General features: G+C 38.2%; 1 protein-coding gene across 24 annotated transcripts in view; it reads right to left on the reverse strand.

Moving 5' to 3' along the window:
* FAM184A (family with sequence similarity 184 member A) overlaps window positions 1-16,371 on the reverse strand; it is a 62,060-nt gene that overhangs the window by 16,696 nt on the left and 28,993 nt on the right. For 12 of the 24 annotated variants that reach the window (XR_014562243.1, XR_014562244.1, XR_014562245.1 and 9 more), the window contains 5 exons: window positions 14,312-14,434; window positions 10,363-10,524; window positions 9,470-9,595; window positions 9,178-9,324; window positions 4,298-4,339 (listed from right to left, as the gene is read on the reverse strand). Coding sequence is in view for 18 of the 24 variants with exons in the window: in XM_083731071.1 (XP_083587197.1) it covers window positions 4,298-4,339; window positions 9,178-9,324; window positions 9,470-9,595; window positions 10,363-10,524; window positions 14,312-14,434 (600 nt within the window). In the remaining 6 variants the exon portion in view is untranslated. The remainder of the gene's footprint in view (window positions 1-4,297; window positions 4,340-9,177; window positions 9,325-9,469; window positions 9,596-10,362; window positions 10,525-14,311; window positions 14,435-16,371) is intronic. The other 12 variants (XR_014562240.1, XR_014562241.1, XR_014562242.1 and 9 more) reach the window with 1 other exon arrangement.

Genomic DNA, 16,371 nt, shown 5'->3' on the forward strand with positions numbered 1-16,371 from the left:
CCAAGCGGGAGCTAGCTAGAGCATGCACCACTCTGGTGAGACTGTCCGTGGGCAGGTAGGGTCACAGCCTGCGTACCAGATGGAGCTGGTAGACAGCTGTCCTGGATACAGAACCGACCTGCGCCTCCATGGATAGCTGTGAGTCCAAAATGACTCCCAGACTGCGCACCTGGCCCTTCAGGGGCACAGCTACCCCATTCAGGACCAGGGAGTCCTCCACACCCACCCGCCCCCTGTCCCCCAAAAACAGTACAAAAAAAGTCAGTATAGTAAGGATAGTGGTATGTATTAGTGGTAATATTTAATATAAAGATTGAACTCGCAAATTATAGCAGGATTTTAAATGAAGACACATTTACAGTGTGATACAGGTAAAACAATAAAGCAATTATTCTAATTACTGATCAGATTTTGTAAAAGCTAATATAAACACTACATATATAAACAAGCAAGCTGAAAGACCGCTGCAACAAATTCTAGTGCCTGCACTAAAATTAACTTGCAGTCATGATAAATTTTTAATTCAGAATTTCCCTTCCCCCATTCTTGGTTTTCTTTATGTATCTGTGGGAACTAGCAACCTTGAACAAAAGATTTAGGGCAGGAGCCCTGCCAACAAAAGGGACTTGAGTAGCCTCTTAACTTTGCTACTACAAATTATTTAAGTACAGTGGTACTTCTGGTTACGAACTTAATTCGTTTCAGAGGTCCATTCTTAACCTGAAACCATTCTTAACCTGAGGTACCACTTTAGCTAATGGGGCCTCCTGCTGCCACCGCCATGCAATTTCTGTTCTCATCCTGGGGCAAAGTTCTTAACCTGAGGTACTACTTCCAGGTTAGCAGAGTCTGTAACCCTAAGTGTTGGTAACCCGAGGTGTTTGTAACCCAAGGTACCAACTGCACTGTATTTCCTGATCACAAATGGCTGACATGCCCAACATTATGTACTTCAAGCAAAGAGAAAGTGATAAATGTGAAGAGAAAGATAATTTTTCCTGTATTAAAGTGGAAGGTTTTGTTATTTAATCAGAATTGGATGGCTCTTTCTGAACCTTTTGCAGGAATTATTAGGGGAAGCTTCAGTTTTCACTGACAACCTTACAAATCATGTAAAGACTCATTCTGGGGCAGGATGTCCCCTCCTAGGGTGGTCACTTATACACTGCCAAAAAGAGAGAGAATGCTTCTGTCTGCTCAGTCTGTTGTCTAGATGCTAACTGTTGATGGACAACTTCAAACCCGCTATCTTTAAACTAGACTTGGACAAGATAGATGATCTGTGTTCTGTAAAGTAGGACACATGACCACCCTATCTGCTTCAGAAACTCCCAATTCTTCCTTTTGTATTTGGTACTGTGGGAGTCTACTTATCTTGCAACAGACATTATATGATGGTGGGTGGGCATGGTTTGGGCCAAACCATGCAGTGGGTCAAATGGAGACGCCCATGGGCCAGAGGTTACACAAACCCTCCATTATCAGTGGGAACAGGACTCAGGAGTGAAAAGCAACAACAACAACAACAACCCTACACTTACAGATAGGTAGCCGTATTGGTCTGCCATAGTCAAAACAAAAAAAATTCCTTCCAGTAGCACCTTAAAGACCAACTAAGTTAGTTCTTGGTATGAGCTTTCGTGTGCATGCACACTTCTTCAGATACCCTACACTTGCCAGTGTCAGCAATGCAGACTATGAGCATGCTCAGATATATTCATTTCAGAATAATGTTTAATTCTATAAACTGCAGTTTTCCTTCCTGATTAATGAGTGAGTCAAGAGGGAGACAAGTCTGCATTTCCCAGATTACACATTGGCAAACAAAGCTTAGAAGCAGCATTAGCTGATGTATCACATCCCTCTTCGGACACATGCTAAGTGGGGAAGATGGAAACTGGCAGATCAGAGAACTGGTGAGGAGCCATTACAAGCTGCCAAGGCAAAATTTGAAAGGGAATAGGCTTAACGTTTTCTGAACGTTTTCTGAGAGAGGTTCAAACACTCCCCAACCTTCCAAAATTCTTGTCCACCCTTAAACAGTACTTCTATCTACAGTAGTCCTACCCCTTCCTGTTGCTGTGTTCCACTCTACTTGCTACACATTATACAGGCCCTAAGCAAGAGTTCTACTCTTGACTTATATGTTCCTGCAGTGCAAGGTCTACAATTAAAGTTCCTCCTAAATCATTTCTCTTGGTTGTGATACCTAGTATATTCAGCTTCTGCTCACACATCACCGAACAGACTTGAACATTAGTCCAATTCTCTAAATAAAACCTGGAAGCAACGTATTTCTTATATGAATTAAATTAATCATTACCAATTTTAACATATCAAGGCAGATACTATGTAAATAATATATGCTATTGGAAGTTCCATTAAAAGTGGCAAAATTAAGGACAAACTTTTACGTGTAATACATGCATGCGTGGAATATATTCTTTTATGCATATAAATCAATTTTTAAAACTTGCTATCCCATTTTGAAGTAGAAGAAAAGGATGATAAAAATCAGTTTGGTCACCTTAAATAAGTGGACTGGATTACTAGCTGCCTAGCACTTAATATGAACAAATTGTATATAAAGATTCTATTTTAAGCTTCCACATTTTTAAATCTTTTTCTTTTGCTTCTGTTAGTTATCTATTGTAATGTCTCATTTCCTATCCTTGCATTATATTGTTGACACAATGGCAACCAACCTACTAGAATCTGATAATAAATTATGAAAAAAGTTCCGTAACTGTGCAGAGTTTTAATGATCCATAATATATCTCATCATATAAAGAGCCCTATTAAAATTGCACAGAATGTTAATGTTTCCCCAGCATTGATCTTTTATATTCATATAACCATTCAGTAATGAGGTAGATTTCCAAGTTAACATGCAGTAATAGAAATAATCCAATTATGTTAATCAGTATAAATATCCTTTTTGCTCTTCTTTTATCTTTCCATTTGGACAAGAACAAATTTTAAGTTTTTGTCAAAATGTATTTGAGTTAAACAGTTTATTTCTTAAGAAATAATGTTAAATAAATATTATTTTTATTCTTAACCACCGCTGCAATCCAAACTGTGCCAAGAGTAGGCAGTGGAGAAACACGCACACAGCCTGTTTTCTTAGAGTTTCTACTGCAGCTGATTCTCGAACTGTGTGACTGTCATTACTGTAACTCCCCCCCCCCCCTAAGTTTAACCTAACCCTTTCCATAAGAGAGGCAGGAAGGGTGAGACAGGAAGAAATAGAAAGCCTTGCCTAGCAGGCAGTGGCACTAGCAGCAGAGCCAGTCAGTGGAAGCAAACACCATTGAACTCAATGAGATTTATTTCTGAGCAGATATCTGTGCTGTAAAATACTATGCAACTCTATAAAGCCTGCAACTAAATGACACCCTGTACCTGCAAATTATGTTAATCATTCTAGGAAAAGCTCTACCTACAAACTTTTTTTAAAAAAAATCATAAATTCATTGCCACAGGGCAGGGATGGTGAACGTGCTGCAGCTTACCCTAACAATTAGCCACACTGCCTTGTTGGGCTAAAGGGGGATAAGAGTCCATCAGTAACTGAAGAGCTGTACATTTCTCATCCCTGCCGCAGGGGAGTTTTCCTAAACATTATGTTTAAATGTTAGCTAGGATCCAAACAGCCTTAAATGAAGTGAAAGGCACTTCCTTATGCAAAAAGGGGAACAACTGATTTATTCCTAGCTGCATCACAGCCCATTGCATTACACACCTCTCTGAAAGGTCTCCTGACCATCACAAGTGGCTTTTCAGCCATGTATGTGTGTGACAAAGTAAGTGAAAGATAGAGAAACTACATCATGTGTGTATGTAGTGCATAAACTTAATAGCGTATGACCTTCTGGTGACCATTGAGATTCCACTCATTGATTTTTAAATCTTTGTAGAAATAACAGAATGAAATATAGTAGCCAAACCATAACTGAGTTGCATTATTTATATTAAATTGTAACATGGTACCACACATTTCCATGCTTTAGAAAAAGCTTTATAATGTGCAAATGTACTGCCTGCAAGCTTGCTTTTACATCACATAAAATGACTGTGTGATGTTTAATGTCAAATGATATTAACACATACACATACGAATGAATGAATGAATGCAGCGCAGAGCTTTTTATGAAATTAATGTGTAAACTCTTCCCTTGAACAACATTTCTTTATTGATTTCAAAGGCTAATGCTCTGAAGCAGCACTGGCCAGTATGCAAGCTGAGAAGTGCAAGCATGCCCTCATGTACATATTGTAAGTGCAACTCACTTACATTGCTGATAGATTTATGCAAAGCTTCACCGAGACAGTGCCGCTATGAAGGAAAGATCACAGGAATAAAGGGAAATATTCAGAAATAACTAAGAAGATGGAATAAAGAAGGGACAGTAAAACACAGAACATTATATTAATTTAAGAAGGAAAAATATGTTGAAAATTGGGCGAAATTGACACAGAACATTTTTGCTATGGCTTGTTATGGAAATCCACTGAACATATTAAAATCACATAAATACAATTAGTGGTCCCATTTTTATAAGAGTTAAATATTGGGAGGAAATTTGTGTATGCTCAAGGATTTTATCATGCTCCTGTATTAAATATTTGTTTCCTTTAATCCAAATTGACACATCTACTTCAGTAAATATACTCTGGAAGAATGGCCAAGTATCTGTTGCAATTCACTATTAATATTTTGTTAACAAAAGCCCTTCAAACATTTTAAACAAATGTTCAGCTATATTTTGACATACATTTTGCCATCGTTTTAAACAAGGTGGCAACATGATTAAACATCGACATCTATTTTATTGCCAAACTCAAACCAATCTGTAAATAATTATGGATGTTCCTTAAAATATGTATTTTAAATTGTCAATCCATAGCAAAATTACATTCTACATATAATACTTTAATGTCATTTAATAGGGGTGTGCACTGGTCACAATTGTCAATTTGTATCTGTCTTTAGGAAGCAGTCCAATTTGTTTCAGAACCATTCTGTGTCTTTCCAACTTGACATTATTGGAGATCGAATTAAACCTATTGAAAATTAAGTTTTCTTTTCCCCTGTCCACTATAATCGGGAAACTAAAACAGCTATAACTTTTTTCACAGAAGTGGATGAAATGTGCAGGCATAGGAATCCCTCCTTAGTGGATTAAGCCTTCCTAATTGTAAGCAGATACAACTAGGGAACTTTGTGTGTGGCATCTTTACAAAATTTCTTAAAAACAAGTATTTTTTTCATGTTATGACATAATTAGATTCAATTTGTAGAATAGGTCATACCTTCAGAGAGGACGAAGGCTGCAAAATTTCAGAATGATACATGTAATAGTTCTCCTACAAGTGCAGATGTTACTATTTCAGAGTGAGTACTATGAGACTCTTGGAAAGCAGCAGCAATGATGTAAAAATAGCATAGATTCCCAAGAAATGACCCTTGTTACTCCATGGGTCATTGATAGGGTGGGCTTCTGCCTCTCCCCATGGATTTTTGGGGCTACAAAAGAGACCTCTTCATTGACTTGTTTTGTGAAAAACAAGCAGTTTTTAATGTCTCACACATCACTGTGATTGGAGTACCCTGGGAAAATAATTCACACTGATTCATGGAAGACCTGTCCATCAAAATGAAACATCTCCCCCACCTCTCTATCCACTCCCCTCTCAAGCTCTTGGCGTTTCCCCAGTCAGTTTGTTTTGGTTTTTGAGGGCAGGGTGGGTGTGGAAAGTAGAGGCCACGGAGTAACAGAAGCCTTAGGAGTCTGTGATCCACCTCAAGATGCCTTGTTTATAGTACAAACTGTAACCTTCCCTGTTTCACATTCAGGGCACACAGAGCCGATGCACACCCCTACCATTTATTAACAAGCTGAAGATGTACTGTCAGCATGTATAAGTGGTACATCACCATATACATCAGATGCAACATATATATGATCAATACAATTTTAAAAATTGAATGATGGGTAATTTCATTTCTGGATACATGATTTATGATTCAGACACCAGTTATTTCAGATTAGTGTGAAGCAAAAACAAAAAAACCTAAGCTATACTAATTCCCAGATCTAGGAAACTGCAAAGCTACATTCATGGCTAAGCCAAGATTCCAAACTCTGAACTACTCCTCTGAAAAGTGGGTCCTACACTCTTTGCTTGCTGAGATTGGATGTCAGATACATCTTTTAAACCTGAAATTTGGGACATTATGCTTGTTTACTTTGGATTTTATTTGATTTAGTGCTAGAAAATTGTTATCTACATAGAGTAGACCCACTGAAATTAATGCACTTAAGTTAGCAATGCCCACTGATGTGTCTACTTTGAGTATGACTTAATTGTAGTCAAACTAATATTTGTGTGTGTTGAGAAAGTCCTGGGTGTGATCCTGAATTGTTGTTTGCTGTGTGTGTGTTGTGTGTTGTGTGTTGTGTGTGTGTGTGTGTGTGTGTGTATACTAACAGTCAGGATCACCTACATTCTCTATCAGAGCTACCTCATAGTCTAACATACTTTTCAGCCCTATTTCTTTCCCCTTAATGGGGAAAGCAAAGATATTATTTTGTATCCTCAAGCCCGTGATACTTAGTTCTATCTCTAATTTCCAAATAATGTCTACGAGACCACATTCTGAACCATTATCTCAATACAGTGAAGGCCTGGTTGGGGACTGTGTAGAACCAAAAGGTGCAAATGTCCCGGAAGGCCTGTAACTGCTATCTTGGTAGTCAAGATAACCCCAGGACTAATTGGTGTGAGCTGTAACATGAGATCACACATGTTTATCTGCTTGTTTGAAGCCTTCTTTGGGATAGAGGAGGGTTCTCATGCTGCTTGCTTGTCAGCTGCTTGCTTATCTAAGAGATGGATAAGAGCTGGGAAGGGGCCTCTAAGCCAGGTGTGAGTTGAGTTAATTGGACTATTGTTGCCTGCTTAATACCTTGCTTTTTGTATAAGTAAACCATATATGATTAGCACTTCCTGGACGAAGCCAAAGTGCTGCTTGCCACTTCAGCGGCAAGGAATCCTGCATTACATTGCAGTATGTGAGTATCTTGCTATACCTGTAATATAAAATACTACAACTGATCACTATGAAGATTTGTGCATCTTTCTTTGGAATCCCTGCAACTGGGACCATTGGGCCATCAGTCAATTCATCACCCTGGTCTGTATTTGGACCCGCAGGACAGAACAGGACTAACAAATTAATTTCAGACAAGAGAGAGGTGTTGTTGGTCAGCAGACAAGCTAATTTAGGACTGTGAGTACAGCCTGTTCTAGATGGGATTGCACTCAATTTGAAGGATAGGCTTTGCTCTTTGGCAGTACTTCTGGATCCAGCATAGCTCCTTGATGCCAAAGCAGCTGCTGTATCCAGGAATGCTTTTGCCCAGTTTTGGCTGGTGTGTCAAACCTTTTCTGGAGAAGGCAGCTCCGATATGTCACCTTCAAGCTAGATTTTTGCAACAGACTCTATATGAGGCTGTTGCCTTTTAAGTGTGTTCAGAAACTGTAGCTGGTACACAATGCAGCAATCAGATTGCTTTCTTGTGTATGTTTCTAAGACCATATGACACCAAACTTGTTTGGTGTTTCCAGGCCCAACTTAAGGTCCTGGTGGTTACCTATAAAGCCACAGCTTATGGGAGGGGATCTGAAAGACTGTCTCCTCCAATATGAACCAATCCAGAGGCAGAAATCATTTTCTGAAACCCTTTTGTATGGCCCACAAAAGAGATCCAACTGGTGAGGATGCTAGATAGGGTATTTTCTGTACCGGCACCTCAGTTTATGAAACTCCCTTCCTAGAGACATTAGACTGACGTCATCCCTGCTCAATTTTAAACATAATTTTTTTGTTTGGCTTTTAGTGTTTTTTAAGTTGATATTTTGTTTTAATGTGTTACTTATATTATTGTTTTAAACTGTATTTTCTTTTCTTGCAAACTTGCTTAGTGGCCCATGTTATAGTCAAAAGCCGATACAAAAACATTTTAATAAACAAACAGTGAAATTTTATGGCTATCTACTTACAAGTTAGTCCCAATAAGTTCAATGGGACCTACTCTCAGACAAGCTGATCATAGGATTTAAGGATTAAACCATATTCTGTTTACCACATTTCTAAAATACACCTATAAATGTACTTTTTCCTGAACACATCAAAATCCATAGCTTATTGTATTTAATTTGTGTGTGATGCTTTTTAGTTCTGTTGCAGAATAGGAATATTTGGTAAAGTTAACTCGCTACTTTCAGGAGGGGGCATCATTAATTTGAAACCCATCAAAGATATGATGCAATAAAAAATCTTCCAGTATCCATTAATGGAAGACATATGCGTTCCAGTGGAAACTATGCTGAAATTATTGTTTCCTTCCTGTGATACCCATCCCTATGCTTTGTCTGCTGCATAATTTTTACAAGTCTCAAACTGTCCATCCTTAAATAAGTCTTTGTCTTTGTATACAGCCTATCACAATTATTTGATTTCTGCAGGTAACATTTGTAGAACATATGAAGGTCCTATGAAGAATTTCCATACATAAAACCAGGTGGCTTCCAACGTGAACAGATATTTCAGCAACAAACAAGAAACTTATTACTGGATAGTCTTCAGTACCTACATTTTTGCTTTTTGCAAAATGTGCATGGTTCAGATGGCTGTTGTGGATTTAGCTCCTCTCCTGTGTATATTGTGTGCTGTTGGGCTGCACTGGGCATGGATGCTTAATAAGTTTGTTTTTCATTTTGGATTTTATTGTTATGCATCAGGCTCTGAGTAGCACGAGCTTTTGAGGGAGAGGGATATAAACAAACTGGTGAATAATAACATTTTCCCCAATATTTTAAGCTAGAGTCCTCTCAGATGTGAATCATACAGTTAAAGTCTGTCCTTCAGGTCCACAGTTGTACATTGGAGAGAGCAGATACCATGGCTTAGCCCTTACAGATTTCCCAATTCACTGCTAATCAAAGCATATTCATATATTTCATATAATTCTGTAACAGATACAATGGCCACCGACTTCAGCATATGATTTCCCTCCTTAATCATCCAACTAGCTCTACAACAATTTACCCCTTTTCAGATGTAATTTCACAACAGTAACAAAACATGCTAGTAATCATTCCAGTTACCTGATCCAAAAGATCTTCAACTTTCTTCTGCCAGCTATCTCTGGCAGCATTTTTCTCTCTCTCTTTTAGCTGCAGAAGTTGAGTCATTGCTGACTTTTTATCCTCCTCATGCTGAAGCCTTAACTCTTCTCGAAGTTTGGTACATTCCTGCCTAAGAAGAAGAAGCAGAACTAAAACTTTCTGGCCTTTAATGACACACACAAAAAAATTATTGAAATGCACAGTTTGGTCACATAACTGCATTTAGTACATGCTTTGTTGTAAAAGAAAAAAAATAAAATAAAAAGGGCACTTGCCGAAGATTTTCTGTCCATTTTATTTCTAGATCACGGGCCATTCTGTCAACCTTGAATTTTTCCTCTTCCCTCATAGCTACAATCATTACTTCATGCTGCTGTCTTTCCTGGTCTAGTTCACCCTAGGAACACAAAATTCAAAACATAGATAAGCAGCAACAAAATGATTTCATGACAATATTTTGCTCGGAAGCAATGTTAGTGCCTTTACTGAATGCTCAAGCAGTACTAGTGATTTTTTAAACTGACTGCTCAAGAATACGTTTTAGTTTGTATATTTTTATGCAATTAATTTAATGACACCTTAAAAATTTGTATTTTGATAATATTTTAATTGTATGAATTGAGTTGCTTGTTCCTATTAACTATTCATTAAAAAAACAAGGATTTTCAAGTTCATCAGTGTTATGTAGATAAAACAGATCCTGACTCAAGGATCCATGATAACTTTTAGGTACATGCAAAGGAAGCTTGATATGTGCATAAGAACATAAGAGCCCTGCTGAATCAGACCAATGGTCTATTAGTTCAGCAACCTATTTTCCACAGGTGTCCTCTGGATGCTTCTCAGAAGCTCACAAGTAGGAAATGAAGGATACAGTCTTCTCTTGTTGCTTCCAGCAGCTGGCATTCAATGACATGCCAGCTCTGAATCTGAGGTTAGAGCCATAATGACTAGACTCATTCCCCATGAATTTGTCAAATTTCCTTTTAAACACATCTAGTTTAGAGGACAGTAGCACATCTGAGTGAATATAAATATATGGGGTTACAGTAGACATTAGAGTAAATAGGAAAGCTTCTCTCTGTGTGTAAGGAGAGGGAGCTTCAGATGTGTAAAGCAGTTGCCATGAATCAGAGTGATGGAGCTGGTGTATCCTGCAGTTACCTGAACATTATACAGAGAATCAGTGGTCTCCCTCAGTCTTGCCCTGGTTAACTCCAGTTCTTTTTGTAGTATTTCCTGGGTTTCCTGGAGATTGGAGATGTGCCCTTCTGCAGTACCAAGGCCCTGTTCACTTTTTCTTACTAGATCTTGTAATCGACCCATCTACAAAAAGGAGAGAAAGAAGTATTGATAGTTTAACAATTTCAGATTATGAACTTGTGTATGCTGAATAGTATGGTACTCAGTATATAGTTAACTGAGCATGATATACTTTTGTGCATATTTCCCCCTATTTAAATATAATCTTCATACAGGCAAAACCAACCCCACTCATAATTTTACTATTCACTACAATTAAAAAAAAAACATACACCAAACATTTCAAACAAACACAAGTATCACAGTTTCCTAAGATTTAGTCTTTTAAAAAACAGGTTATAAAATACAATATTATAGATAAGAGAAGGTTGCCAAGAGCTACTGTAATTTCAAACATGGTTGGCAATTGCAAAGATACATCCCCTATATGCTGAAGCTTTATTCATTATGCACACCAGTATTCTGCAAGAATGTAGACAGCACTGCATCCAAGCACACACAACTTGCTGTTTGAAGTCTCATGGCCTTCACCTCATCAGTATCTGGTAAGGAGACAAGCTTGCGTTTACGAGACTATACCTGTATTTTGAAATATTTCCTAAAGGATTGTATTAGTCAGGAGTTGCCAACCTTATTATTAAAGGTTTTTGTAACAGGATTTTGTGGAAGGCAATTCTTTTATAACTTTACTTTTACAAGGATTATCTCAAATAGAACTTCAGACACTTTTAACACTACATAGTGGACCTTTGTTATATAAGCTAGCAGTATATAACAGCTGCCTGCAACTGGGAATGCATGAAGAACATGCAATACAGATTACTTCCAATTATATCCACATGAGATAGACTAGTATACATATTTTGGTTAATATTCTCTTTTTTTGTATTTGTTTGCTTATGCATAAATATCACCCTAAATTAAGCTTTCGATTCAGAACTACTGACAGTATCAATGAGGCTGAATGTGAGGAAAATGCAAATCAATAGTGTGAATAAGGAAAAATTATCCTTCCGTTTCAAGTTTAAAAACCAATAAACCATGAAGTACATGTCTCCCTTAAGAGTCTTCAAAGCAAATAGTGAACCTAGTACACAATCTCCTCCTAGAGAATGAGTAACTAACGTGCCACTTTCCGAAGTAGAACTCATATTTTGCCTGACTTGGAAACTCTATATACCCATATCCCTTCATCCAGTGGCCTCATATACCCATCAATGTTCTTGAACATAGGAGGAATTTAATTAAACTTGAACTTTTACTCATTGTATTTTGAAAACTAGCTTGGTAAAGCTGGATTATTGTTTGTTACACAAGTAATCAATACCACCCTTTGAAAGGAGATGACTCATCTACAGTTATTTGCCTTCCGCTCTGTATATATCCATTTGCATATTCACTTCTCCACCAGACGGTCCACCAGCCACCACTCCAACTTCAGATTCTATTTTCTAAGAAAAGTTGTTGAATAGGTGGACAGTCTGCAGACTCAGACATACACAGATACTGTCAGCTACATATAAACCTTCTTGCCTGGCTTTTTACCTGGGTATGCAGAAAGACTGAAATTGCAGTTGTGACTGAGAATCTCTGCCTAGATGTTGAAAAGGGAAATAGCATCCTTTTGATTCTTTGGCAACCTTTGATAAAATGTATAATTTGGACCAAGAATTAAGCACTTGGTCTTACATGATCGACATGGCTTTGGATTTTGTATTTCACAGCAGTACACCACATAACATTGGAAATTGCTTTTGAGACTGGATATTTACAATTCAAAGGAATACAAAATCTCCCTAGGCATGTACAAGTCCTTGTTACATGCCTGTAGTAACTCTTTGGACCTTGATCTTGGCATCATTGTGAGCATCTGAAATATTGCTCCCAAGTGACTATACTTAGACATACATTCATCACCTCTCCCTTAGAGGTTTTATTCACAGCAAAGCAGTACAGTGGACGCTTGGGTTGTGAACGTGATCCGTGCGGGATGCACATTCACAACCCGCAGAGTTCGCAACCCGCGTCTGCGCACGTATGGGTTGCGATTCAGCCCTTCTGCGCATGCGCAAAGTGCGATTTAGAGCTTCTGCACATGGGCGACTGCCGAAACCTGGAAGTAACCCATTCCTGTACTTCCAGGTTTTGGCAGTCCGTAACCTTAAAAAAAGGAACCTGAAACGTCTGTAACCCGAGGTATGACTGTATGTAAATGTTGTTAAATATAAACAAACAACTGGGGATCCTGCCTTTGGTGACCCATGGGATCCTATTTTACTCCCTTCTCGTTCAGTGCAAATGTGGGGCCACTTTGTTCTGCAACAGTTTAGATGCTAAGAGCAGAATCTTATAAATGTCTACTCACAAGTTAAATAAATAGGACTTACGGTAGATGTGTAGAGGATTGCAGCAATAAGTAAGCAGCTTTTATTCTCAGCAGTCCCTAATCCATTTATAACCTATTTATTAGTGTTTGTATGAAATAATGAATAATTTAATGAAATAGTTTTAAAATGACAAATTGGCCTAATTGGCTTTTTCTGGATACTGAACTATTTCTGTGACAACTTATAAGCGACATTATTATCTGAAAAACTGACATTTTAAAAATGTTAGTTTGTAACTCTGAAGCTGAGCATATAATTATTTTTTTATGAGAAGGATCAATAGTTCAATAACAGTATTTTTAAAAGAGCATCTTAAGAACGCAATAAACATTAGATTTTCCTGTTACTAACCATATACCATCTCTATCAAGTTGTTTAAAATAAAAAGCCACTCCTCTTCAGGACTGCAAAATAGTAATTAAAAACGAATGTACAAATGAAATTACAAATAAGAAATACTTGGCACAATGTTGCTCACAAGAAATATGGTCCTCAGACTGAAACAGGTTCTCCGCCCTGGTATACTGTATGAATTGCCTTTGTTTGTATAAAAAAAGAAGCTATAATGCAGACATCCCCAAACTGCTGACCTTCAGTTGTTGACTACAACTCCCAACATCCCTTACCACTGGGCATGCTGGTTGGGGTTTGTGGGAGTTGTGAGTCCAACACTGGAGGCTCCCAGATTGGGGGATGCTGCTGTCATGGGTAAGATACTGAACTTGGGCCAAGAAATCCAGCTTCAAATCCCCCCAGCCACTTAGTGGTGGTCTTAGAATATTCAGGACACTATCTATCTAAATCTATAATACATTGTAGGGTTACTTTGAATGTAAAATGAGGAGAATCTATGTAAATTAACCTGAGCTCTTTATAAGAAGGTTGGAGTATATATGCAACTACTAAGCAAAGCATTTGCATTTAAAAAAAAAAAACTTTGGGGGTAATACAATTACTGTACATGGGAAGTTAAGAATTCTTGCTGGATTAGAGCAAGGTCAATGTAGCAAATTCTGTTTTCAACAGTGGCCACCAGATGCCTCTGGCTTTTTACAAGTAGGGCATGGAGATGACATTCTCCTCCTTGTTTGTCCCTAGTATTTGATATTCAGAGGTATGCTGCCTTTGAATATGGAGATTTCATGTTTAGCTACCCATGGCTGTTGCCACCAATATAGCTATCCTTAATAAATGTGATTAAAGCAGTCTAGTGGTCATTACCAAGTCATGACAGAAAATTCTAGCATTATCAGAGAAGAGAACATCCTTCTTTTTCTCTACACCATTCATAAAAGTCATGAATATAAGAATTATATTTTTAAAAATATATTTAAAAAGCAAAATAGAATAGAGCAAATCTTAAACATACAGCTCTAAAACACTGACTAAAGAAAATATCAGTATTGGTTAAAAGTGGTCTAATGCACATGACAGTTAGCTGATATGACTAAGCTGATTCTTGCCTCCTGATTGGATGAAGTCAGCTTGGTTGTCAGTTCTTCCCTCAGGTTTTCCAACTGCTGTCGAAGCTGATTCTTCTCGTCTTCAAAATGTATCTTCTCTTTTTCAAAGTGCTGCTCCAACTCCTTAAGAAAACGAAAAACAATAGAAATGCTGTTTAGGTTCATTACATACTGAAGCAGGACTCATATTAGTCTGTTTTTCTAATGCTCATGGTTGCTCTATCTATTACTTATAAGACAAACAGAGAGACCTGCTGTTGACACAAATAATATTTAATAAAAGTGCTGGAAATGTTTCTCCTTTTCCCCATTCTAATGAGTCCAACATGCAGAAGAGACAGAATATTAGTAAATTTGTAACAACATCTGGACAAGTCCAAAATTAGTGTAATTCTAAACAAACAAAGGTTTGAGCCAAATATGCCATTTCATAGATGAGAGTTTTAGAAACGTCTGGTCTAATAAAAATATTTAATTTCAAGATGTTATTCTGTAGTGAAACTACCCAAACACAAGGATAAAAAATGTAAAAATTTAAGATGTCAGCCGAGGGCTTTCATGAAAGTACTGGGACTGTCAGTTTAATATTAACCTGGCCTGTTGAAAACAATGAATCAAAAACAATTACTCCCAACAGTACATGCCCCCATCTCTCTCAAAAAAAGTATGGTACATCTTTCGCTAGGAAACAAATAATTAAAAAAACTAGCAAAGTTGCTACAGGGGAATTTGAGACTATTCTTGCAACCTTTAAAGAAAGAGTGGACAGCCTCTAGCCCATGGGTTGGTCTTGGCCCGTCACAGAGTACAATTTGGCCTGTGAGGCCATATCCTGAAAGAAACATCTACCTGCCCATTAGATGACATCACCGATGACATCAGCTGATGGGTTGGAGGACAGCGTTTTAAATCCTGCATCGGCTGCATGTTCTGTTGCTCAAGCAGAATTCCATGCACAGGGTTTCTGCTGATGACATTTGTTAGGTTAATCCTGGCCATTTCTCTTTACTGTATGGTATTCTAGGTCTATTCTAGCAGTTCAAAAGCACGTCAAAGTGCAAGTAGACAAACAGGTACTGCTCCGGCAGGAAGGTAAATGGCATTTCTGTACGCTGCTCTGGTTCGCCAGAAGCAGCTTTAGTCATACTGGCCACATGACCTGGAAGCTGTATGCCAGTAAAGCGAGATGAGCGCCACAATCCCAGAGTCGTCCATGACTGGACCTAATGGTCAGGGGTCCCTTTACCTTTACCTATTCTAGGTCTAGTATGGAGATATACCAGGCATAGGCAAACTTGGCCCTCCAAATGTTTTGGGACTACAACTCCCATCATCCCAAGCTAACAGGACCAGTGGTCAGGGATGATGGGAGTTGTAGTCCCAAAACATCTGGAGGGCCAAGTTTGCCTGTGCCTGAGATATACACACAGAAGGCTCCCTCCATGTATACACTGCCTCCAATAGGTCCTCACCTATTACCTCAAAATGCATTTTATATACTTATTTTCTTTAAAGTGTATAAACACTCAAAGCAGCTTACATGAACATCACAGTTTAAACCAACTCATAGTGGTAATTCAAAGACATGAATGGATATTTATGATGCCCACATTCTAACCTTACTGACGCTTACCTGTGGTCAGAAGGACAGACACAAGTAAGCCCAAAGTAACCTAGGGAGCTGCACTGAGTCAGGCTGATGGTCCACAATGTCAAAAATTACTGGCAGTGGCTCTCCAGGTTATCAGGCAGGGCTCTCTCCTAGCCTTACCTAGAAATGCTGGGAGGTGAGCCTGGATCTTCTGCATGCAAAGTACAGAGCTATGGCCCTTCCTCTCCCACCAGTGTTTGTATAACATACAAAACTGAATCAAGTAACTGACTCCTAATGGGTAGACCAGATACATACACTATACATGAACAAGAATTTGATGATTTGCAACTAGCAGAAAGTGTTCAGAAGTGAATGTTCCCAATCTTTAACTCTACATGCCCTTTCTATTGTTTTTGCTAATTTACCTGTCCTATCAATCAATGAGAGGTACAAAAGAGCCCTAGAA

Source organism: Podarcis gaigeae, assembly GCF_964106915.1.
Source record: "Podarcis gaigeae genome assembly, chromosome: 3".
In the NCBI taxonomy this organism is placed as follows: Eukaryota; Metazoa; Chordata; class Lepidosauria; order Squamata; family Lacertidae; genus Podarcis; species Podarcis gaigeae.